Raw genomic sequence first — 26,595 nt, forward strand, 5'->3', positions numbered from 1 at the left:
TCCTTGCACATAGACGTTGCCTGGTAACTTTTTCTTTTCCAGTTGGTTATGACGGTAAATGCAGTTGCTGCCTGGTAGTCATTGGTTGAGATAAGGATAAATCTTAATATATTTAAATCCCTTTACATTCGAACCCCAATATATTCCAAATCTCCATTCTCAGCTGCCCTCATTTTTACTGCTCTCAGGGTGAAGTTCTAGATTAGTTATCTGTTTTTTATCCTTCCTTCTTCTCTCTCTCTCTCTCTCTCTCTCTCTCTCTCTCTCTCTCTCTCTCTCTCTCTCTCTCTCTCTCTCTTCCTCTTCCATACAAACACACACACATATCCACACACTTTCCCTCCTGAGCAGAGAAGATAAAGCAGGTGTTAGTAAAGAGTTCTCCTGGACCAAATGAAAGCCATTTATCAGACACTTTGCCTTCCTCACAACACACACATATACAGAGTTGCACAAACACACACACTTGAGTCTAGATAAGAGCACTATCCAGGACTCAAGGCCTGAAGCTAAGCATGTTTGATTAGGTGTGTAAGGAGCTGTTAGTAGATGTGTTTGGGGTTTGGCCTTTTTTCACATGTAATATTCCCAGACCTGAAACAGTGTTGACTGTCACTGGAGAGTGTAGCCACCAGAAATGTACATGACATTCTATTACAGTATTTAAGAACTAACATTGATTTTATTCTATCTTATTTTTTTCCATCATACTTTTCTTTTGAGTTAAATTAGTAAAAGTGTGTATTTATTCTATTGACATTTTTCATATTTTCACAGAAGACAGGTGTGATGTAGTAAATACTACACATATCTTTTTTACCAACCTATGAAGGTGTTCAACATCCGTTACACCTCTGTGTCTAAGGAAGTTGCAAGCAGCTTCGGCGTCTAGATTTGTTTTGTGGTGACCTTTTAAAAGAGTGCATGCAACATGCAGATAACAAATTCAGGAAACCAGTATCTCTGTGTGACTTCCACAACACCTTTGCTCAATTGATTCATTTGTTTGTGTTTATAATTGATCGATTCACAGGTGATTTCCCAACTGCGTGTCCTGAGTCGCTCAGTAGCAACTGGGTCAAAGTTTGACAGGGAGCTCTGGTCGAATGGACTTTCACCTGTCCTCAACTTATGGAAGAAACTCAACCAGGTCAGTTCTTTTTTCTTCAGTTTTCTTTTTAACTTTTAATCAATTCTCTAAACTGTGTAATACCGTGTTAAGATTCCTGGAGTCCATACATTAATTCCCGCATCCCTGAAATGAATGATTTACTTTTGCTGTCAAAACCTAACATTTTAAAATTGGTAAATGCCTACATACAGTGGGGTCCTAAAGTCTGAGAGCACTGTCCCATTTGAGTGAATGGGAAAGTATCTTTGTCATCAAACTCATGGTATCTGCTAAGTATTTACTATTGATTTGTGAGAAATTCCACTTTTTTATTTAATTGTAGGGCTTTTCAAGCTTTGATGGTTCCATGCCAGTCTTTATTTGTATGCGAAATCATGTTTTTTTTACATTGCCCATGCAGCAGCAACTAATCTAAATTAAAAGCCGTGAAAGCTAATTGGAAATTAGTGGAGTCTAATTGAGCACTGTGTGTGATAGCCACTGGCTTGCCTAGTCAGGCAGCGCTGCTGTGTGCAGTTGCCTGGAGACCGGCACCTTTTCAAATCAAAATGACATCTACCTCTACATTAAATAATTTAGCAACCATATTCCTGTTCTCTCTCTCTGCCTCTCTTTTATTCACTCTCATGCTGTAAATCACAAATGTTATTCCTCTCCTTTTATCTCATTTGCGCCTGTGCCTCCTTCCCTCCCTCTCTCTTCCTCTGTCTCTCTCTCTGATTTTCTCTCTCAGTACCTTGCAGGCAGAGTTATTTTGTACTTACTCAGAGAATGATTGACTGTGTTAATTGTTCCCACTGTATCACCAGCTAGCTTCCCATAGATCACAATCTACCTCTTTCAATTAACTGGCCCTTGGTCATTAGCTAACCCTCTGTGTTTGACCATCAGTGGATATTTGTTCTCCAATGTGGAGCTTGAGTGCATGTGCTTGTGCATGTTCATTATTTGTATGTCTTTGTGTGTATGAAGGTTAGTGTTCACTTCGTTCGTGCATCTGTATGAGTGTGTATATTCGTGCTTTTGTGTCAGTATGTATGACCAAGTGCCTTTTTCAGTATGCATTTGCATGTCTGTGTCTGTAAACTGTGTGTATGCAGATATGTATATTTACTTTGATCTTTATGTTGTCTGGATTGAGGGGAGATGCATGAGACAGCAGAGACTGTTTATTTGGCTGTTAAGTCACATTTTTAAATAGAGATAATAGCAGTGCTGTAGACGAGCTGAATCCCAGCCTCCCAGCTTTTTTTTCTCATTGTCTTATTTATCTCTCGCTCTTCATTGTCTCCACTCCTCTATCCTACAGTCTGACTATCCCTCTCTTTCCTCTACTGCCTCTTACTGAGTAGATATGTGGAAAACAAAATATGTTGCAGGTACAGAGGGTGATATCTGCAACAGAATACAACAAAATATCTGTTTTTGTGCACATTTGTTTTTTTCTGTTTTAATAAACACTTGGTGTACTTACAGTAGAACTCTATATTAACTAATGTAAACAAATTGTCCCTCTGGTTTGCTCTGCAGTGAGAGAGAGAAACAGTTTCCTATTTGGTTGCTTGTTATTGTGAAAGAAACATGGATGGAAGGATTTAGTTAATGTATTGTGATCTAAGAAAATCCACAGGGAACACTAGGAAGATATATTGTAGTATTGGAAGAAGTAATTTAAATGAAAAAAGATACAAAATGCATTGTGCATCTTACTCTAAATAATACTATATCCATACTACTGTGTAGCAGCCAGTTTGAGTAGACTGATTGGTTGATGTATTGTTAACAGTGTTCCTGTGATAAGAGGGACATAAAGCAATGGTGGGATAATTGTACAATATTATACATCCAGCCTTTAAGCACCATAGGCCAAGGTTATTAGAATGAGAATCATCTAATTATATTTGCTGCACAGTATGTAGAAGAAACAAATCTTTCTCCTTCCCTGAGCTCGGTTTTATCCCCCTCTTTCTCTTTCTGTCTGTGTCTGTCCTGGGAAATTATGTTTTTTAACATGACAGTTTTATATATCTCTCTGGCCTTCCCTATCTATCTACTGTATATATTTATTCTGTCTATCTATGTACCCATTTAATCTATTTTTCTGTCAGTATGCCTATATGGTTCTCTGTTTGTCTACTGCCTATCTATCAGGGCTCTACACTGATCCATCAGAAGGTGGCCCCACCTACCGAAGGTCATGGGTCACCAATCTTGTCATTCATTGGTTTGGAGCAGTTCAACGCCATCCGCTTGGTCCAGGTGTGTCAGATAATCTGTGACCGTACAAATGACAAATATTTTTACATGATTGTAGTATTTTAAATGATACACAGAGTTGTGATATAGTTCAAAAAATGACTGCTATCTCTAAATAACTTTGTCAAAACAAATTCTCCTTGAGTGGTGCTCACCTACCATTTGTGTTTGGGCACAAAGCTTTCATCAAATTGCATGGATTGTACCTTGCAATATAAATGAGATAGATATGTTAAAATGGTATAGAATTACAGAAAGTGGGCATTGCTTCACGAAGATGCCTGAGTGAATTATAAACTGCCAGATTGTGTAATTCGTCTTCCCGTGGAATAGACATTTTTAGCAGGAGTCTGTATGTGACTGTTATTCTGGGAATTGGGTAAAACCACAGGTGGCACTGAAATGTGCATTCTCATAATAAAAAAGGTACTGTGCGGCATTACAGTTTTTATTTAGTGAATGCTCTGCCAGTTCATATACTGTAATTTTCTTCATTTGGATTAGATTTTATTATGAAGCAATCAAATGAAAAGATGAAGATGAAAAGAAAGATCACTTACTACATCTCTACTACTTCACTAACTACATATCTCGATTACTAGCAATTCAGACAGCTGGTGACTGGGCCTGTTAGTTACTGAAAACTGCAATCTATGTGCGCTTATATTTAAGTGTTGTTACAGAGTATCCACCAATCCTTGGCTGCATTGAGCAAGGTCATCAGAGGGACCCAACTTCTAACTCCTGAAGTCCAAAAACTGGCCACTGCCCTGCTCAATCAAGAGGTAAGAAGGAAGAGAGAAAGAAAGGGAGTCAAGGGGAAATAAACTGAGATGCATAGATGTTGTATGTGAAAATATTGAGTTAGCAAGAGCATGCTGGTTTGTGTTTGTGGGCACTTACAGTTTCTGCTGTTCTGTGTATGTGTGTTTTCAAGAGGGAATATAATTAGAGCTCATCATAATCTAATTGTGAAAATAAATTAAAACGAAATAGTGAGATTGACTTTCACCCACTTATCCACAGCCTTCCTATTCCTTTCTTCTTGGAAGTCATTTGTGATTCAACATATTTTCTCCACCGACAGTTGTGGACATTGTTTGTATCTTTGATTCATGTAATAATAGAATATATAAGTAGATCTGTCTGAATTTTTTATCTTGACTATATTGTTTTAGAGGTGAAGTGTAAAATCTTTTCCACACTGTGATGAAGTTCAGTCAACAGGCACACATACGGTGTACTGAGGTGACTTGTAGACATCTAGGAAACACAGCATGTATCCCCATGTGTGTCCCCAGGCTGAGATTAGACAAAGGGGATATGGTGAGGTAGAGGAGGAGAGATACACAATCAACCTTTTACTCCTTCTATGTTTGTAATCTCCTGAGAATAGCCTTGGGCATCATTCCTTCTCCACTGCTTTCCTTCTCTCTCTTTTTATCTTAATCAGCAGTCTTTAGTTTCATCTCAATCTCTCTCCAGTTTTTATCTCTCATGTTTTCTACCTCTTTCCTTATATCGCTCCCTTCTAACATATCCCTTCACTACAATTAGTACTAATACCAAGGCTATGAAATTACTACTGTGATATAGTTTAAATTAATATGGTAGTATTGATGCACAGTATTTTTCCAATAACAACATGCAAAATCATAAATAAAACAATCAAAATGATATTCAGTTCACCAAACTATATTCCCTTGTAATGCATTATGTAAGATAAAATTAAAACAAAAACCTAAAAACAAGGTTCCAATATAAATGTTTATCATAACACCTCAACCATGCAATAGTTCCAATCCACTGTTAAATCAGTACTCACAATCTCAGTAGACCTAGCATACTCACATCAGCCAAAAGAGATTTTAAAAATGTAAGATTTCCATGTTTCTTTATGTCCATCTGTTTGGAGTTTCCACAAATGAGGACACCTTATAGTGCTTTATGGCTGACCTATGTAACTGCCTAGTATATAAAACTGATGAGCTCTCATCATAAATTTACCATTGCTTCCCTCCTTCGAATTTATCTGATAAAAAAACAACAAAAAAAAAACATCAGTGACCCAATGAAATGATGATCCTTCCTAGGGCCAATTTTAAGACGTCCTCTCTGTCTGTGTTGTGCACAATCAAAATGCATTTTAATGAGCTGACTGATAATCAAGGAGATGCACATTAGTTTTGTAGGGCAGTGAAATTTTGTATAGTTTTACCATAGCATGTTTTATAAATTACGATGATTAATTATGACCTAAAACATTATTCCAGACTGAAAGCTAGTTTCTTTCAGAGATGAAGGACTTCTACAGACCTAAATCACACTATATTGACCAATAATTGCCAAGAGTATCATTGGCTGAAAAACGTAATGGAACCTTAGAAAAAGCAGCAGCAGCTGTCACCTTTGATGATGCTTCTGTACATGTTGCCAAGCCACAAAATTCTTGACACATATTAAATTTACTACCAGCAGAATATCAAACCTAATGACTTTTGTGGCCCCAAATGACAGCATTTTACATCACTGTCATAAAGATGACACAGCACTTGCTCCGTCTTAGGAAGGAAGAAAACATGCCGCGACCAAGTGAAATGAAGCAACCAAAATTTAATTTGATTATTTCTTTCTATATATTATTTTATCTTGAGTCAGTGGTTAAGATGATTGTTAATTTCATAACTATATTAATTTGTGTGAAAGTGTGCAGATGCTATGAGACTCAGCACTCATTAGCATTAGAATTTATTACAAGTAAAGCAGTCTAGCACTTCTTTGTGACTGCACAATTTAGAGTAATATAATCCTCCAGCATCCATTATAGCAGAAATAGTTTGACAGAAATACACTAAGGTAAGTGTAATACATGTAGGAAGTTACATTGTCTGCTGTTATATTGTAAAGTGTAAATACTGGTCCATACCAGTACACATCTTTTACTGTGTACAGTTTATCATTCAATCCCAAACACTTATATGCCAGATAAAACATTACCTGTCTGACTTTTTGGCTGGACCATAACAGTGGAACAGTGAAACATTATTTATTCAACTTATTCAACAAATAATTCAAATTGTAATTACATATAATATTTCCACGTTAGTTTACAGGTAGTTGTTGCTACTGTTGAGAAATAGCATGACAACACAAGATGTTAATTTAACCAACCATTACTGATTAGCCAAGTTTCAACCAGCGAAGAGGAAGAGAAAGAGCTGGTAATGTGATTTATGTATTTGGAAAATGGACCATTTGGGGTTGTAATATTGTAAAAGTATGGCAGGCACAGCTCTGGAGAGATCAGCTCCATTGCCCCTCTCCTCAGCTGTGCAGTAAAAAATAATTAGATACTTGGAAACTACCCAAGCATCAGAGGAGAGTGGTAAGCAGCACTGCAAAACAGAAATAAATATCAGCACTGCCTTTAGTCAGTGGAAAGATCATTAATATCAAGACATGAAGACTGATGCAGGGCTAGCTTTTTGATTAAAGGTTAAACAATATCTTTTATCTGTGAATTTTTCAGTGCCAGGTGGAATAATTTTCTTGTCAATACTGCTGTTTTTGTTTTGTTTTTATCATCACAGTTACTGTCAGGCAAACTGGGGATCTCAGTAAAAAGTGGTCAGAGGAATGTTCTTATTCAAAACATTTTCTTGCCAGCAAAGCCCAGCTGCTACCTGAGAAATTCAGCAAGTTACCTTGGAGATTATTTGCACCAATTAAATGCTCTGGCAATGAGCTGCAATACAAAAATATATGCATGCCTCCTGAGTGAAATAATATGTGTAATCAAACTGGTTGAGCCTCATTGGGTGAGTAAGAATTGACTAAAACACAAATAAACTGAATTTTGGAGAGAGTATTTATTGATATTTATATATAGTATATATATATATATATGAATCAAATTAAAAAACTCACTCTCTTAGTGTATTCATTTGTCTTGGATTTAAACAAATATGTGATTTGATTAATCTGAAACTGTTCTAAGCCTTTAGAGTTTTAGTTTTCACTAAATGCAACTGAAAATAACTTAAATTGTGTTCTTGTACACTTTCAGTGGGCACCAGTAGATCTGGAACTATATTTGTTTTCTGGCATCATTAACTTGTCTAACCTTTCATAATTAGAAAACATTAGTATTAGCACCATAGACATTTCAGTGACATCGCTTAAGCCTTCATGTTTATCTACACACACACACACAAACACATACAGACACACACACAGCAGGAGACTGACTGAATGGTTGACTTGCAGCTGAGAGACATGCAAAGTCCCTTTTAGTTCCATTATGACTTTCCAGCTTGAATAACATCAAATTCTCAACCCTCAATCTCCCACTGTGCATATTTGTGTATGTGCGTGTGTGAAAGGCAGATCTTTGATCTCTGTTTAACAATTTAAGCAACACAGACTGTCTAACCTGTTCCAGAGTTAACAGTTGTCTCTGGAGGGAAGCTTTCTTTGCCACCTACACACAATATTGCATTTGTCATTGCCTTTCAAAACGAAACATTTCAGCATTTCAAAACAACACTATACATGAGTGTTTCGTAATCAGCCACCTCTATGGCTAAGGTATGGTTCAGGAAAGAGTTTTGTCATTTTCAAAGGAAACTAAACTTTACTGGTAGTCAGAGATCCTCCTCACCCACACTTTCACCGTACTTCCTGCTTTGGAATCTCAACAACATTGGTCATTTTTATGTGGACATTATGTGGACTTTTTTTTTTGCCAAACCACTGAGGCAGTGCAACCCAGAAGAGTGAAATGCTACAATTTGGCTTTTGCTACAGTTTTAGTGTGAGACAAATGGCACAGCCAGATGGTTAAAGTGAGTCAAAGGAACTTTACCATGCATTAACACAATGAGCCAGACAGACTGCCATATTTGTGTGCGCAAGAGTCCTTTGTCACTGTGAAGCTTGGAGTAGCATTTCAGTTTAATGTAACAAGTCAAATATTTATGCAATATTATATATAATATAATATCTATAGTCAGTCAAGTACTTCAGAGATTTAATCATCTGCATGCCTGTTGTTTTGACATCAGAAGCTGACATCATGGAAAATGTGGATATTATAGATAATGTTTTAGTGAGACCATAGTTGTAGTGTAGACTAGGAGAGCATATGCCCTCTTGTGACACAATGTTTAAATGTGTATTTGGAATACTTTCAGAGTGAGTCAACTTGGTCCAATGTTGTCAAGTTTATCTGTCTGTGTTGCACAACTTAGAGACGGTGGTAATCTTTACTGATTGTAGAGGAGACAGGAACCATAAGGATAGAGGGGGACGATATACAACAAAGATACAGGGATGTTGAGGTCACATGTTATTCACATTCACCACTGTGCTATCAGGACATCCCATAATTTAGCACCTTTGAATACCACTTTAGAAACTTTATTTAGAAAAGATAGTCTCGGCACAAATCTAGTGATTTTTTGAAGGCAGACAGTGCAGTGAATCTACAGTCCTGCTGCTCGCTGTGACTGTGGCTCTCTGGGATGACAGCCGCATTCAGTGAGTGAGACAGACGCCCATTCGGTCGACCACGCAGCAACCCGACTGAAGCACATAGATAACTGACTGCAGAATGTCAACAGCAAAAATACCATGGTTCACTTTACCTTCTGCTGACACTTGTTTTTTTTAATTTGTTTGTTAAATAACGCCTCCCCTCTATGCCTGTTTCTGTCTCAGTGCCCTTCAACATGGCAGAATAAATGGGAGGGACCAGAGGAGCCAATGCAGTACCTCAGAGCTGTGGTAACGCGGGCTCTCGCCATACAGGTAACTCGTGTGTACAGAAAGAGACGTACTCTACTCTCTTTCTCTGTCAGTCTGTCGCTCTCTGTCTCTCTCCCTCCCTTTCTCCACAGGCCTTCACAGAATACTCACGTATAAATAGACATACATATTTACACATGGAGTAAGACAAACACAGACATGCAAGCATCTTTAGCTGTGACAGTACATTTTATTTTTGGAGACGTGAATAAAACATACTTCTTTCATGTGACCATTTTATATTTCTAAACAATCTTGAATCTGGTCTGTGGTAGATGTCATGGTTAAGATTTAATTATTCCTTCAGGGACTGAAATTCACATGGGACTGCTACTATCAGGGGACCTTTGTCTCCAGCAAAAAAGAAGAAAAAAAAATCAGTGGTGAACTTTCTGTGCACTTGTAGCAAAGGCGTTTGCTAATAGCCTCACTGGTTGTTACAAGTCCCAGATGCCCTTTGAGAAGAAGCCTTAAGAGGCCTAAGAGTTTTCTAATCAACATTGGTATAATGATTGAGGGATCCAAATCCATCATGCATTTATGTCCTACTGGGAGCCTTTTCCTCCAGTAGTGATGAATATTGTAGGATTTTCTTTTAGTATCAAATTATTTGAAAAGGACCTTGCACCTGAGATGTAGTAAAACATACACTGGAATCCTTTTGGTCACAAATCTTTGCAGTGTATCCTCACCTGACAAAAGTCCTTTAGCTGCGCATAGGTCCAAGGACCAAACTAAGTACTTCAAATTTATGGCTCAGATTAAAATTATTTCGTGATATAAGCAAACTATTGACTAAAGGCATGCCAAAATATTGTTTTCAAAAGTGCTTCATAAATAAAAGGGGATTATTATGAGTTTCTGGGAAGTGTCAGCCATAGGTTGGTGCCAGGAAATAAAGGTTCTGGCTGAAACTCCTCTCATCTCCTCTTGACTGTGTCTGACTGTACACCTACCTCAATATGCTCTGGCAGACTAGAATGCACACACACACACACACACACACACACACACACACACACACACACACACACACTTATTCAGAAATTATTTATTTTTATGTGAATTTGATGCATTTCATTATTCGTGTGGGCGAGCCTCACTGCCTGTGTCTGCCTGCCTGCCTGCCTGCCTGCCTGCCTGCCTGCCTACGCATCTGTTTGTGTGTATGTCTCCCTGTCTGCCTGTCATCTCTTGTTTCTCTCTGTCTGCTAGTCTCCCTGTCTACCTGCACTCCATCTGTCTTCATGTGTGTCTGTCTGGAGGCTACACTGTCCTTAACTGTCTATTTCTGCCCATCAGTACTGAGTGATATCTCTGTTAGCAGAGTGTCTGTGTCCTGTTAGCTAATCAGTCTAATAAAGGCGGAGTCGGCCAGAGCTGCTACTGTGTGGAGCTGCTGAAGAATAAAGAGCTAACAGCACAGCAGTGCACCCAGGACGACCTTGAAAATACTCAAATGCTCACACACATATATGCACATAAATACTGTGCGTACCAGCACACACTGGCCAAAAATCTTTCTGGTGCACATGCCTGCCTCTGTGTGTGTGCATGATGGTGCACACATGCATCTGCTTACAAGTATGTTCCTCTGTGTGTGGGAGTATGTGCATATTTTGTCTCGGTATAATGCTCATCCCAATTTATCTCTAAAGCCAGTGCAGACTGATGCTGTGCTAAAAATGAATCCATTTATAATAGAGATTGGATCAGATGTTTGCTCATTCTGCCTCTATTTGTCAGCAATTTTCTTCAGCTGACCTCCAAATCCACTAGTTTCTATGGTGATTTAGAGAAAACTGCTCAGCTGTTTAAAAAAAAATGCAAAGAGGGCCCAGAGTAGATCAAGCCTTCAATCTTATGTCAACTCTCAAGGCAAATCTGGCCACTGCAGCCATACAAGCTTCTATCATGATAAGCTTGGCTGAAAGTGTAAAAAGGGCAGTGAGATCAGTTGTTGTGCCACTGTGCAACAAAGAAAAAACATACAAACTAAGAACTAGGGCTGTATTATGAGATATCGTATCAGGTTAAATCCCGAGCTGCGCCTTTGACAAAACTGACTAGTTTTTGCAGTGACACAGAAGGAAACTGCTTACCTGATCAAAGCAGTTGTTGCTGAATAAGGCGGACTGGATCAGGACTTTGGATAAGGCTTAGAGGGGTCTATCACCAGTCATACTGATCCACACTTCATGTTTAAGAACTTTTATGTGGATTCAGTATTTGTTGTCTTTGCAGTGTACACACACATCCCTGGCTCTCTACACATGTTCAAAAATCAATCTTTATGTTTATGCCTGTGTGTGTGTGTGTGTGTGTGTGTGTGTGTGTGTGTGTGTGTGTGTGTGTGCGTGTGCGCATTAGTAGGTAATGGTAAGGGGACATTAAATACTCTATGGGCCACACATTTTTATTGACTTTATGTTTTGCTTGCTCACTTTGTAACTCTTTTTATCTCTTGTTAACAAATACACACTGACTCAGGCAGAAATTGTGATTATTCCACTCACATGTTGATGTTCTCTATGAAGATTTAAAGCATTAAGTACAATACAAATATTAGCTATGTGTATTTTCTATAACCAAACTATTCATGGTGACGGAGTGAATATTTAGAGCAAATGCTTAAAGACTCAGGTCTATTTGTGTCAGATTTCACCACATGAACTGAAGAAAATTGTGTGTATTCTCATTATCTTTTATTGATCCACTAAATGCTTTGCCTGGATCCTGTGTGAAACTGATTTTATTCCTAAATTATGTGTTATCTTGGATTTTTTATTGGTTATTTGCTAGGTTTTTGGTTCATTAATCTGTGTATCCATCTGTGTGTGTGTCCGTCTGTCTGTCTGTATACATTTTTCTTTATATCTGTGTATGCAGGGCTGGGTGGAGCGTGCAGGCAGACAAGCTCTTCTCTCAGACACCATAGATCTGTCTGAGCTCTTCCACCCTGATACCTTCCTCAACGCTTTGAGACAAGAAACTGCCAGGTAACACCGAACACTTGTGGTTTTCTGTGTGTGTCTGTACACACCTGTGACACAGAATGAGCATGAGCACTTAAGTTAACATCTTTTGTGGTTTTAGGTCCATGGGGTGCTCTATGGATAGTTTGGTGTTTGTGTCATCATGGAGGAGTCCTATTGCACAGGCCAAACTGCAAGTGAAGGTAGGATTAACAGAAACACACATTAACATACAGTTCATGCACACAGACAGCAGATGCATACCACTCCTATACAGCTGCAGAATACTGGTGATATAACCAAGGCAGAGTCTGACTGAGTGATAATTGGAAAATAATGTCGTAAGAGACTGCCAGAATAAAATACTGATGCAGATAAGAAAGCAGAGGCTGAAAGAGTGAAGAAAACAGAGTAAGAAAGAAAGCTGACTTTGACAGCAGTAATCTCAGGTCTCCTGTGCTTTTGATGCATTTGACAGACAGACATTCCTACATTTAAAGCACTGGTAGCATACATACTGTGCAATACCTCACTCTTCATTTGTTTGCCTTCCATTCCATTCATTCATTGATTTAAGGCCAATATAATTGTATTGTCCACAATTTAAATACTTTTAGGCATTTGTTCCTTTTCTTTCATGCCAATAAAGATTGGCACAACTTCACATGCACTTAGTTAAAATATACAAAGACCGAGGGGAAGGGTGTGGGTGCTCAAAAAGAGGCTGCAGCTGTGGGGAGGGAAGGGAAATACTCTGACATCTGACAGTGAAAGAGAAAGGGGATAATTGTTGTGAAGCAATGAGCTCTCTCACACATGCACAAAAACACACACACGCATACACACATTGCAGCTTTTTCTGGATTTGTCTCTCACTCACTCTCTTGCTTCTTTCTCGCACAGATTATGGTGTATGGTATTGAGTAGTTGTATGTGTATGTCTAACTTGATGCCAGAGTTCCCTTTATCGTCTGGCCTACTGTGGAAAATCCCTGAGTCACTGGGCTGGATTCACTAACAAAACACTCTGTCTCTCTCATGTACTATGTGCATAACATGCTAATTAATCTGGTGACAGCAATTTGTGTGTCTTCCTCTCTTGCTCCATATTTCCCTTTGTTTACATACTCTCCGTCCTCTGCCTCTTTTCTTCATTTCTTCTCACTAGATCATTTGGCATATTTGTCTCATCTTTCTCTTTAATCTGCTTCTTTTCTATTTCTTCCTCATACTCTTAAGTTGATTTACTGTTTATTTTGTCTTTACCTCCTCGTCTCTTGTCTAATGCTCCTCACCAGGTCTTCCTCACTCTTTTTTATTTTTATAGGTTGGAGGTCTCCAGTTGGAGGGATGTAGTTTTGATGGTGTCCATCTTTGTGAGAATCAACATGACTCTCCCAGTGTGTCAGCTGTCCCGCCCTGCTACATGGCCTGGGTTCCACAGGTTTGTATTTGTTGCCTGTAGGGTAGCAGCTAATTGTTATTTTCATAATTGTTTTGTCTATAAAAAAAGCCCATCACAATTTACCAGAGTCCAAGGTGACATACTCATATTGCTTGTTTTGTCTCACACCTAAATATAATCAGTTTATAATTATATAAAACAGCAGCAAATCCTCATATTTAACAAGCTGTCATCAGTAAATGTTTGACAAGCGACTCAAATGATTAATTGGTAATCAAAGCAGTTGCCAAGTCATTTTCTGCTAATTGACTAATCAATTAATTGACTGATCATTTCAGCACTAGTTGGCTTCACCTGGGAAGACTGTATTCTGGGTGACATATCAGATTTGCATGAAACATGGTCAGACAGGCACTGGCCCAAAGAACCATTTTTGTGGTTAGTGCAGTTAGATTATTTGTAATCTACAATATGATAAACATATATAATATAAACAACTGGCACTGATGTATAATGCAGTTGTGTGTCACTGGCAGAATGATAAACTCTTGCATTCACATGGGGATCTTTGGAGATTTGATCATTGTTTAGTTTTAGTGGGGTAGCTGAGAAACACCTCTCGTTCTTTTTGTCGTTCCAATACTTGTAAACTACTTAAATATACAGTAGCTGTCAAGACATTTATTAATTTGTGTGTTATGCTTTCGATCCTAGAACTCTGCTGCTGACTCGGCTGCATCAGAGGAGAGTATCTGGCTGCCTCTGTATACCAGCTCAGAGAGGCTGAAGGTCGTCACACACATCTGCCTGCCCTGTGGAACGAACCCTAACCAGTGGATACAGACTGGAGCTGCTCTCTTTCTCAAACAACAGTGAAGGAATGTCATCATAGTGAGGGCAACTACATAGAGGCAGTAACAAAAGGGCTTTTGGCAACACACTAAGACTTGTGTGCAAAACTGTAATGCAGTTACTGTAATGCAAAACTGTAATGCAGTTACTTTATGTCACTGTCATTTGCATAATATGGTACAAGTGAAGGGACCAGAGTGGAAAAAAACACTTGGGGAATAGGGACTTTTTGGTTTAACAGCAACACTAATACATGAATTATAATTCTTTCTTTTTCTTTTCATGGACCAGACAGCAAAATAGAGCAGCTGCAACATCTTTAATGAGATACAGAAATAATATTACTTGCATCTCAGTATGTAATACACTTTAATACCTCTGAGCTCTCCTGTTGTTAGTGTCATAAAACACTACTCCACTCATCTTATACATTTCATAAAAGAGTGTAAAACTGTACATTTGCAATTCTTGTTTGTTTACAAAGCTTGTGAAGAAAGCATCTTTATCCAAATCTCATGTTGCATTTTGCTGAAGGTTTTAGCCTTGAATATTCTTTTCACTGTTATTTTATTGCATATGTGTATTTTTGGACATTATTTATTCAAAATAAAGCAGAAATATATGTCATTATTGCTATAACTTTTAGTGGTAGTAGTAGTAGTCACTTACATGTGCATGCTTCCAGAATGGTGGTTGGTGAGAAACTCTCTCTATTTAAGTTCAGTTTAGCATTATTTATTAATGTAAAGTTGAGAATAGTAGGTGTGTAGGTGTGTTTCAGACCAAAGCTGACCCTCCACCACACACTATCAGTAGTCACAGCTGTTCAACAGTAAACAATGCAGAGCACAGTTCACCCTGCTCGCTCTGCCTCTCACTCAGTTCTGCTGAAACGGGCTTTACAGGCATGATATGCCTCAGTGTCTGCTCTCAAAGTAAATGGTGGTTCTCTCTCACTCTCTTAACACGTACACACACACACACACACACACACACACACACACACACACACATTCACACATTCACAAGAACTCTGTTAGTCCCTAACCTCTGTGTGATTGGTTCTGAGTTGAGGTTGAGTGGAGTCAGTAAAGCTGTGATGGATGACCACAGAGCTACAAGGGAGGGTGTGAGGTTTGTAAGATGTGTATGTGAGTGTATTTGTATATGAATCCAACCAAGAGCATCAAATTTGATTGATGGCTTAATTAAGTCTTTTTTTCTGTATCGGCCTCTCTTTCATCTGTATTTATACAGTTGTACAAATGTTTGTGAGTGTGTGTGTGTGTGTGTGTGTGTGTGTGTGTGTGTGTGTGTGTGTGTGTGTGTGTGTGTGTGTGTGTGTGTGTGTGTGTGTGTGTGTGTGTTTGTGTGTGTGTGTGTGTGTGTGTGTGTGTGTGCATGCACTCTTCTGTGAATGTGTGTGTGTATTTGTGGAGACAGAGAAAAGGGCTGAAATGAGGGAGGAGCGGGTATTGTGTGTGCACTGCAGTGTGACAAAATGGGAGTGAAATGGAACAGCAGGTTTAAAAAAGAGAGAGGATTGGATTTCGGCGAAACACGGCCCTCTGGGTCAGAGAGTGAAAGAGAGACAGAGGGATGGAGGCAGAGAGAGAGAGATGATGCAGGGAGCGAGAAAGAGGGAGAAAAAGGCTATAAAACTGTTTGAAAAAATGTTACAGAAACAGGAAAATGAGGACAGCACAGGTGATAGAGGCTGGGAGGAGAGCTGTGGTTAAAGGGAAAGAGATGGAGGGAGAGGGTTAGGACAAGTAGTGAGTGAGTTATGGAGAAAAGAATGGGGGGGGCAGAGTGTGAAAGAGAGGAAACCGATAGACAATGTTTAGTCAAGTGATACAGTACTTGGCTGACAGTGAATTTGTTCTTTACTTTTTCTTGAATACTATGAGATAACCACAAAAAAACTCTTTGACCTTTTAAGTTGTTTCATACTCACACATGCACAGACACTTGGCATATTTGTTAAACTTTGCTATAACAAGTATAAGTCAAATCCTAACTCTAAAAGCTGGTTATTTTTCCTGGGTTGTTTAGAAGTCTACCAAAAGCTTCTCAAAAATGATGCAATGAAGAAACTGGATTCAAAACGGCAAGTGTTGTTTCTTCCTTAAGTTTTGATGACTAGTAATCCTGCAGGCAGAGGTGGAAAATTAACATCAGCATCGCAGCAAACACAAAATGCTTTGCTAAGGGCTTGTTTCCAAGGTAATGTGTTTACAGAGTTTGGTTTTATCACACACATGGCATGTGAGGTTTGAAAAAACATAGTGATAAAATTCTGACTGATGGCATTCAGTCACTGCTCTAGTGAGATGTTTGTTTGAATTTTTGATCTCAAACCCGCACAACATGAGGCCGTTTCAGAACAATGATTTAAATGCAGCACACACCACATACCTACAAATGACAAATGTCTGATTTACCTCAACAAAATGTTAAAGTCTCTCTCAAAACAGCCATAGAATCTTCACTGAAATAGAGCCTCATACATAACAAGGCGTATAACCACTTCAATTGGTTTCCTCTTTCCTCTTCTCTCCATCTGCAGTTTCTGTTCTTTTCACCTTTATTTTTTTTTCTCCGTAACTTTTTTGACCCTGCATCCATTCTTCCACAAGTTCCTCCACTCATTCTTCTATGGCGCCCCACCATTAACTGTGTTTGGGTGACTTTTGTATGTTGTTAAAGTAACAATACAATACAATGCTTCAGTAAAGCATGCCTATGTTAGACATAAACAATTCATTTTTATCTGATAATCTTTCTACACACATACTTGAAACCTTCAGTCAAAATAAACACAAAAAACATGAGGATATAAACAGTGAATAATAAGAGCTTTTCAATTGTTTTCCTATCCTGTAGATATGTAATCTGACCACATTTGTTCATTCATCAACATTTAGTGTGTCCTCACGCAGCTTTTCTGATGCATCCAACCCTGCTATTTTAACTTTTGGCACCCAGTTGCGAACCGACATCTGGTGGGTCCCCATGAAACAAGAGTGGCAAAATGTTTTAGGTTCCTGCACAAGGCTAGATTTCTCATTTGGGTTTCTGGATTTAAAATGTGAATCACTGCTGCATCAGTCAGTCGTCACATTTCAATATGAGAGCCACAGAAACCTCAGATGAGTCACAGCCAGCTGCATGAAACGTCAGCGCAGAGTTCACTTACACTGCTGCGAAACAGTAAAATCATCACCATTAGCGTCATAATATTATTTATACTGTGAATAAAACACAATAGTCAGATATGAGATTGTTCTTCGTCACTATACACCAAGTGTGTTGTGTCAGGATTCTGAGGAAGCTGCAGGTCTGTTTTTAGGTCCAGGACTGGAACCTGGTCTCTGGGGGCACCTGGTGATGACACCTCTGGTCTCTCTCACTGCTTCCATCAGTATTATTGTGAACACTGTGTGATTCCCTCATTTCACTGTGCTGTTTTCCCAATAAACACCCCAGATTACAAAAGATGTCCCTGTATGTCCCACCTCAGCAGAAGGTTTTCAGGGGTGGGAAGTGAGAGGAAAAGCTAACACCGTCCACAGGATGCTGAGGAGGAGCATGGAAAAGTGCTGAAAATACACTACAGGGGAGCAGTGTGGAGGAGGTGTGGAGTGAAATGGTGATCACTGGCAGGGGGGCCAAATGTTATAGAGGATGCTTGAGATCGACCTGGTTTCCAGCAGGTTTGATTGACACGAGGATCGAAACCACTAACCCCCATTTGCTCAGTAAATGGTGAGCTTTATAATAGAGGGATTTCTGTTAAAATGCACCGGTCTACATGTATCCATCTTTACATTAAATGATGTCATGAAAAGGCCAAAACCAACAATGAATTTAGCATGCTATCTCTGCAATCAAACCCTGATAAATATAATTCCTCTGTGCCATCCACCTTCATTGTTGTTAAAAAAACAATTTAATTTTGAATGGCAATCTAATTTCAGTGAGCTACACCATTGCACTGAGTGACATGTTCCTTCATTGTGATGAAAATGGGTGCTGTAATTTATTTTAAGTCAATCCCACATACACCATCTTGATGCTCTATTTTCTCTGTACCAAATCCACCGGTGCAAGTAGTCCCTCAACAAATACACAGTTTACTCATGTTTGAGTAACATTTGCAATACATTACAATCAAGAGCTTATTTAGGGAATCATTTTTCCTCTTTTTTTTTAAAAAAAAAAAGGGGAAAAAAAACTATTTATTTATGACCAATTTTTATTGATGTACATCTTTGGTAGGAACCAATGTCCTTGGGGCTGGGAGCAACAGTTCAATGATACAGTTTGTTTTATTGTAAACTGTACTTTTAATAACATTTATTATACTGCTACAGTGATCACAGAAGATTTATTTAATCTCATTAAATGATCTAACATTTGTGTCAGTATTTCCAGGCAGAGAATTGATCCCTCCATGTCTACAGGGACATATTGTAACACTACACAACATTACCTACATTATATCTGTGTTTGTGATACCTTCACCCTGTAATGGACCTTTCCTTATGGCAGCGCTGTCATCCAGGGTGAGAATATAGATTTTAATAAGGCAATATATGAGCATTCAGCTGCTGCTTCGGCCAGCATGAAAATGTCCTGCACCTGTTCATAATTATATATGATCCCCAGTGAGCATTCAAATTATTGTACAGCACATTGAAAAAATGGAAGGTCCAAATGATCCCATATAACTTTTGTGTGAGAGGTTCTGGCATTATGCTCTTAGAATAAATACAGGGTAATCATGGCATAAAAATATCTTTCCAGTATATTAGCTGCTTCTTTGGATATCATGTGTGCTGTTGGAAGCCCTGTTTGACACTTAATGAAAAGAGTTGACCTTTTATATTTTATTATCATTATTATTAATATTATTATTATTATGTATCCCAGTCTAAAAGGTAATTGGTAGACTGAAATAAAAAGAAGTTAGTAAGAGATGAATAATAATCTTTAAAATATATAAAACAAGTTCATGTTTGAAATTTCAGCAGGTCATTGGGAATTTAAACAACAAACTGTTACAACCAGCTGCATTTGTACAGGCTGTGTGCTGTGTGACAGAAACAAATAAACGTGTTCTGTTTCTTCTAACTTTCTCTGTGAAAGCCAAAACCACTGTATAGTCTTCATGATTGGAAAGTCGGCTGTTTTAAAATACAATACATGTGAGCACAGAGGTAAGGAGTAAATAGTTATAGGTCTTAAATTGGATGACAGGAGGCTGAATGCAAATACAACGCAATGGCGTCATTAATATGCTAATTGGCACATTGCGTCATCTATGGGCATTCAGCGACTTTCAAGGAGGCCGTAGTTAGCCTACTTTCCATTAAAACTACATGCAGTAAAACAAGGGTTTACTCGATAGCGTTATGCACGTGAAAAGCAACGTGTTTATCTAACAATGTAAAAAACACAAATTGTCTTTCTTGACATTTCTTTAATTGTATTAGTTCTCTGTCGGTGTTCCGGTCATTAGCGCCGTAGGTGTTAGTTACAGGTTGGTCGGCACAAAGTGCAGCCATGTTGGAGGAGTGTGCCTATGTCCACAATTTTATTAACGTAGAAACTACACCAACTGCCCGAGGACGTTCTGCAACCTGCAAGTTATCAACCTGAAGAAGGTAAAAACACGAGTCTGTGTTTTTAATACTGTAATAAATATATGCATTCTATAAAAGTTTTAATGCTACTTGCGATTAGCATGTTAACATGCTAGCCACATTAGCATAGCTCTCGTAGTAGCCTATGTTGCTGTATGTTGTGATATTGAGTTGTGTTGAGCTTTTTGTTGACTGAAGTGACCGAGGAGACGGATGTTTGTGTTTACTAGACAGAGAGAAGCAGGTAACTCCGTAGATGAACCGTAGATGTCTCCTGCCTACCAGAGCTTCAGTCTGAGTTGTTGACACCAGCCAGTGCCCCTTGTTGGACTGACGCAGCCTCCAACCTGTAACCCACCCACACACTTCGCTCACCTGTCCATCTTTCAGTTGGCCGTGCTTCAGGTGTCATCCCATGGATTTGTGAGTACCAACCAACATTGCATGTACGTTTTGTATGGTGGCTCGCATGTCTGGTTTGCGTGATTTTATTGTAGTTCAAAGGACATTAATTTTGTTGCAGAGTAAGTGTGTAAGTGAGAGTGTGGGCCCCCTTAGTTGAAAACTATAGACTAAACCTCTAAAGGAATAAGAAAATAAATGTGGAGATATAAAGTTGAATAAATTAAAGGATAAATAAGTAATTAGAAATAATAAATAAATATGGAAATATAAAGACAAATAACCAAATATAAAAGAATAGCTGTCAAGAATTTTCATTTATTTTCACATTTAGTGTGTTAATTTCTGTATATATTTATGTATATATATATTTGTTTATTATTTTTGTTATTTTATTGATTTATTTTTTGTTATTTTTCTTTATTCTTCTCCCTATTGCTTTTGCTTTTCCCTATTGTTTTTGCTTTTCCTTGAAAGGCCAAGCTGTCAAACAACTGGCAATGGGCAGGTTTTCCTGCCCAGGCTGAGTAGTCAGTTCCTGCACACATGAATCCTGCTTTCACGGGAGCGTTTTAGAATGGAAGTAGATGCGATGCAGACTTGCGCATTCGCAGTGAATGTGGTAGCAGTTTGATAGTGGAGGGAAGGAAAGGATTTGCTTCCTCTATGTGTGCGCTGGCCATTATCCAGTCATATGCATGGAGAGGGAAACTACTGACAGGCTGGATGTCTTAAATTCATCTGGAACCTAGGCAGGAAGGCCTGCCCCAACCCAGTTGATTACAGCTTGGACCTAGTGGAAAAATAAAAAAAGAATAAATAAATGAATGACTTATAAGATTAAAATAATAAAGAATATTTTATATATGTTTGTATTTATAGAATATTTTATATGCAAAATGGCACTCTTTTGACTCCAAAGTACTAAGAGTAGTAGACCTATGACGCAGTATTTGGCCTCATGAATCTGTAGTAGTTCTGGGAGCGTGTTGTGTTGTGCATTTAATTTACATACTCTTCTCTGACTGGAGTTGTTTTGTGATGTATCTGCTGCCGCAAGACACACCACGTGTTTCACGTGTTGTTCTTTTTTAATAATGACCCAGTAACTCATTAAAGACTACTCATAGAGAATTGGGCCAGAGACTGCAACAATGCATTTTGCTTTTAAGTTCCCTCATGTACTGGATTGGAGAGGAAAACAACTCTGTCCTTCTGTTTATGTGGGAATCAAGATGGTTACGATTGACTCTCATCTGGCAAGGATAATTGCATAAAGTTGAGACTTTCTCAACTAGTGTGGCTGGGTGTGTTTTAGTCTGATAAGCTCAAGTGGGGTTGCAGGGCTGCAAAGCCAGGACTTATTCATAGTGAACACCTGCCGTTTTTTTAATAACATTATTTGCTGATGAAAGCGATGAACTGTGGCTTAAAACCTCATAAAATCTTTCCAGTAACTGAACCTTTTTTTTTTTTTTTTTCTTCCAGCAGCTTTTTGTAATTTAGATGAATATACAGTACATTTGGAAAGTGTTCAGACCCCTTCATTTTTTTCACATTATGTTGCAGCCTTATGCTAAGATAAAAATATTTTTTTTCCTCATCCCTTACTCAATACCCCATAATGACACAGTGAAACACTTTCTGAATGCACTGTACACAGAGCACAGGAGGCAGTATACTTTCTGTATTACGTGGACGTCACATATGAAATACAGTCCAGGCGTAAAAGCCTCAGGAGACAGAATATGAGTATAAGTTGAAAATAGAAAAGTTGACTGTGTTGGTGAGGATGCCAGCAAAACTGGAAAAGCCTTTAGGATGTAATGAGGCCATCTTGTTTATTGATTACAAACAACGCAGTTTCCCTTCAGTGGGTAAAAACACAGCTTTTGTGCTGTGTGCTGAGTAATTCCATGCCTTTCCTTTGTTTATATGTGTGTGTGAGTAGGAGCAGTACTGTACAAGAGGGTGTGGGACCAAGTGTGTGTGTGTGACAGTGTGTTCTTTCCCTGGAGAGATATCCTGCCTCCAGCAGAGTCAGAGGGGCTGACAGATGACCACAAGGTCACTCGTCTCTCTGATCTGTGATCCTCTCAGGAGACACATACACACTTCAGGGGAATTTCCTACTTTTTTCTCTCTTTGCTTTGTCTCTCTTCTGTTCTCTCCTTCTATACTCCTCTCTGCTGATTTCTTCTGTTCCTCTATAACTATTGTCTCTTGTTCTCTTATCATGTGTTCTTCTCTCTTCTTTCTCACCCTTTCTTCTCTCCTCCCCTGCTGTTTTTACAACTTTTCACTTATCTTTCCCTTTTCTGTGTCAAATGATGTTTTGCTACGTCACTGTCTCTTTGTCTTTTCTAATGTAATCCATGATCTCCCTGCAGACTAAGGGGATTATTGCATTATTGCTAGATGTTAGACAGGATTCCTTCAGGACTTCTTGCCGCCTCTCATACAGTATTTCAGACAACTGACTTGTTAAAATAGTCGGGTCAAAAATACTTTTTACTTTCTTTTTATTTACTTTCTTTGATGAGAATTTGATTGTCCACTGGGTTAAAGTTGCTCGAGGACAAAATTCAATATAAAGTCCATTGATAAACATCCTCCAGCAGACATCTTCCAACATATCATTGTAGCCCAGAAAAAACAAGCTTGGGGTTGTGATTGCAAAAAAAGTTTTTTTTTTAGGGAAGTAGAAATATACTATTTTCTCGTGATATTTGATATGTGTTTCCTGTATATATCAACATAAAGTACATGTGCTTAACATGACATGTGGTATAGTCCCTCAGCTCAATCTACTTATCCATGACCTCAATGCAGTCTGAAGATCATTGTAATACAGGAGTCTCTGTATAGTCTGTATTGGAGATGTGTGTAGTGAGTGGCTGATGAGGGGAAAAAAGGAGGATTTTGCTATTTTTTTAACACTGTGTTTGAAAAGTCTCCAGTTGAGCTGTCGTGGTGAAGGAATTTACCCTGTAATGATTTAGAGTAGCTCAACAGTGCAATATGCATAATTGTTGTTGTTGTTGTTATTATTATTATTATATAAATATAAATAATAGTGTATTGTTTGAGTATTAATAGTATTAGAATAGTAGTAATGTATTGTTGCTAGATTTCTAAATGCTAGGGACATGGCATAGACCTCTCCAGTCACGTTTGTAAACTGGCAATTTGCCATTTGGCTCAGCTCTTTACACGCAGTTCAAGACAGAGGTAAGAGTCACAAAACACAAAAAAGGACACAAAACACTGATTTATCTATTTTATTTTCGTTTTATTTTACTCAAAATATCCAACAATAACACCATGTTCCATGATGGTTTACAAAGCTCCTGGAAGGATTATATTTGTCTCTTTAGGTCTGCCTTGTATTAACTTGTAATAACGGCTCTCGGACGGGAGCCAGCTCCTATCGTTCACTTAAAAAAAAAAAAGGCTCGTTCGCAACCGACACATCACTAATACGTACCTTCACTGTGCTGCTGAGACTGGGAAGCACTCGTTGACCGGCAGCGTAGAGCATCAAACATATGGCGCTCCTGATATTTAATGCCCTGCTGCATTAACAAATTTTTCAGCATGTTGCTGGTTTATCCAACATTGCTTGAAACCTTAGTGCCATAGAAATTGCAGGTTGTGCTGTTAGTGTCATTTTGTGTGAAATTAAGCCACACTTCCTCGACTCCTTCGTTGTCGTTCACGCTGACTGCCTCTGGTGAAAGCATGACATCATTGTTTTGCAAGGCAAGCAGAACTAAGTGGAAGGCCTCGATAAGGGAATTGTTAGGCATAAAGGCAAATGATGCCGATGGATTGAACCAGTTGGAACTGGTTCTCAACTAGAACCGGTTCTGGATTCCCATCCCTAGTTAAAATTCAATACATATGCAAATGTAAAATAAGAAAGCCCAAGCCTCATGAAAAAAAAAAAAAAAAAGAACGTCAACATGGTGTGTGTGGCTGTTGCTCACCATTCCCTGTGTTTTACTTGTCAATAGTCTAGTATCCAGTGGTCCCTGTTCAAAATCCTTAAAATGATCTCTTGTCCCTCAATCAGATAGTTTTGTAAAGGACTTCTCCTCTGAAAAGAAAAAAATCAAGTCAGTTTTCTTAACAGCATTCAGAGCACAAGATTTCAATATCGCTAATGACAGAGGTTAAAACCTTGGCTCTATTGGTGCCTCACACAGCAGCTTGAAAAATTTTGTTAGAGGTTTCTGCACTTTGCCCAGCATCCTTTTATAGTCAGCTTTTTTTCAGTATTTTTTGCAGTTGTCAGTACCACCAAAATTGCTGTCTTTGCAAAGTCTTTTCCATTCAGTACTGATGCTCAACAGATGGCCCGGGCTGTTGAAAAGATCACTCAGCACCAGGGTACCACTTTGTCCCTGCTCGTTTCAATAGAACAAACGTAGATTTATGCAGGACTCGCATCATACTCTGAATACTATTTATCTTTTGAGCAGAGTTTTTTTTTTTAATGAAAGATATGATGATGAAATAAATCTCTAGCCACATTTTTCTATATTAATGTGAGTTTGTTGAAAATGTTTCATTTCTAATAGCGAGACATTTTATAGACATATCATCTAAATGCCTTTTGAAAAGAGAGAAAGAGAACTGGTGACTCTTTCTTCTCTCTTGCCTTTTCCATAATCTTGTGCTGTTTAGAAATCCATTTGAAGGTGACAGAGACTTTTATGCCAGATATTGAAGTTTCACCGAGCTATTTGCAGCGTTTTTCCCATTCTGGATCGATGTCACCGTCACTGGCCACACACACCAACTACAAGCTGTGTTCTGGATTGATTTTGCATGAGGACTTCAGTCTGAATCAATCAGATTCCAACTTTGGCTCCCACTGCTACTGTATGTGTTACCCTGTTACAGTGGACAAATATAGAGCTATTTTGTGGTCCGGTCCATACAACTATTGTGTGCCTTTTCTTTTATCTAACATGCTTTCGTGTTGAGTTAGTCCTAGATTATCTGCACTCCACTGTCCAGCAGATGTTGGCTGTAAAACAATTTGAATGATATTTTTTCATTTCAACAAAAGTGCAGCAGCTGTAAACAGACCCTATAGCTACTGTCGGATCCTACTGGAATGAAAAACAATCTTGTTGGAGATTGGACTGTCCATCCTTCCTCCTATAAAAGAGGAATGAGTTGGGGGGTGGGGGAGGCGTGACAACGAAAATGATTAACAGAAGGAGATGAGGAGAGGAAGAAGGAAGATAAAAAATATAATTAAATTGGGGAAAAAAGTTGTGGACCTCCCTAACAGTCCCGTTCTCTTACCCATGTTTACACACACAGTCTTACTTCTACTTGCATGTCATTCAAATTTGATTATTTATAGCGCAAATATGCACACAGACTTGCACTGTTACATACATGCAGGTCTTGCAACCGTTTCAGATAACTCTCACAAATAAACCCTTGTTAGTTCTGCTCAGTCTTTCTTTCATTGTTGTTGTTTTTATTATGCATTTTATTTATTTACTTACCATTTTCCATTTTACTTCTCTTTCTGCAACCGAAATGTTTTTGTATATGTTAAAAAAGAAAAAAAAAGCAGCTTCTTTGCCCCATTAATGATCTTAGACAGGTTGAATGTGCTTCTATAAATCAAACAAAAAAAGACAATACTGTTCTTTCAACACAACATACAATGCAATTATTCTATATGCTATATGTAATAACATCAAATGCCTTTAAAGTACCATTGAATGTGCTGTTTCCTACTGATTCACACTAGTTTATTGTTTAGTCATATGGAGGGGAAGTATCATCAGGATTCTTTAAAAAGAAAATAAAACAAGGTGAAAAGCACTTTGATTAAATATTTGCCTCTAAACCCTATTAAATAAATAAGTAATCATGAGACTATACTCCCTAATAAAAAGCAGTGAAAAACTAAAAGTAACAGGACAGAGAAATCTCATGTTTTAGTGAATCCAGTTTGGCCCCAGCGATCCTCTGTGCTTTCCTCTAATATTGAAGAATGTTCTAGATTAGGAAGCTGACAGCAACTAACTGACCAGCTGCACTAACCCCTCCCCTCTGCCGTCACAGCCAATGAAGCAGTCTAGATTAATG

The 26,595-nt window shown here is 38.4% G+C and overlaps 1 protein-coding gene across 5 annotated transcripts in view; it reads left to right on the plus strand.

The window, feature by feature from the left end:
* The window catches only part of LOC130167624 (cytoplasmic dynein 2 heavy chain 1), a 112,970-nt gene extending 97,900 nt beyond the window's left edge, over positions 1-15,070 (plus strand). For all 5 annotated transcript variants that reach the window (XM_056373992.1, XM_056373991.1, XM_056373994.1 and 2 more), the window contains 8 exons: positions 1,034-1,150; positions 3,284-3,391; positions 4,072-4,173; positions 9,107-9,196; positions 12,083-12,192; positions 12,290-12,371; positions 13,496-13,612; positions 14,288-15,070. In XM_056373992.1, coding sequence (XP_056229967.1) covers positions 1,034-1,150; positions 3,284-3,391; positions 4,072-4,173; positions 9,107-9,196; positions 12,083-12,192; positions 12,290-12,371; positions 13,496-13,612; positions 14,288-14,449 — 888 coding nt within the window. In that variant the 3' untranslated portion in view covers positions 14,450-15,070. The remainder of the gene's footprint in view (positions 1-1,033; positions 1,151-3,283; positions 3,392-4,071; positions 4,174-9,106; positions 9,197-12,082; positions 12,193-12,289; positions 12,372-13,495; positions 13,613-14,287) is intronic.
* The last annotated feature ends 11,525 nt before the right edge of the window (positions 15,071-26,595 follow it).

The sequence above is a fragment of the Seriola aureovittata genome, chromosome 4 (assembly GCF_021018895.1).
Source record: "Seriola aureovittata isolate HTS-2021-v1 ecotype China chromosome 4, ASM2101889v1, whole genome shotgun sequence".
Classification (NCBI taxonomy): domain Eukaryota; kingdom Metazoa; phylum Chordata; class Actinopteri; order Carangiformes; family Carangidae; genus Seriola; species Seriola aureovittata.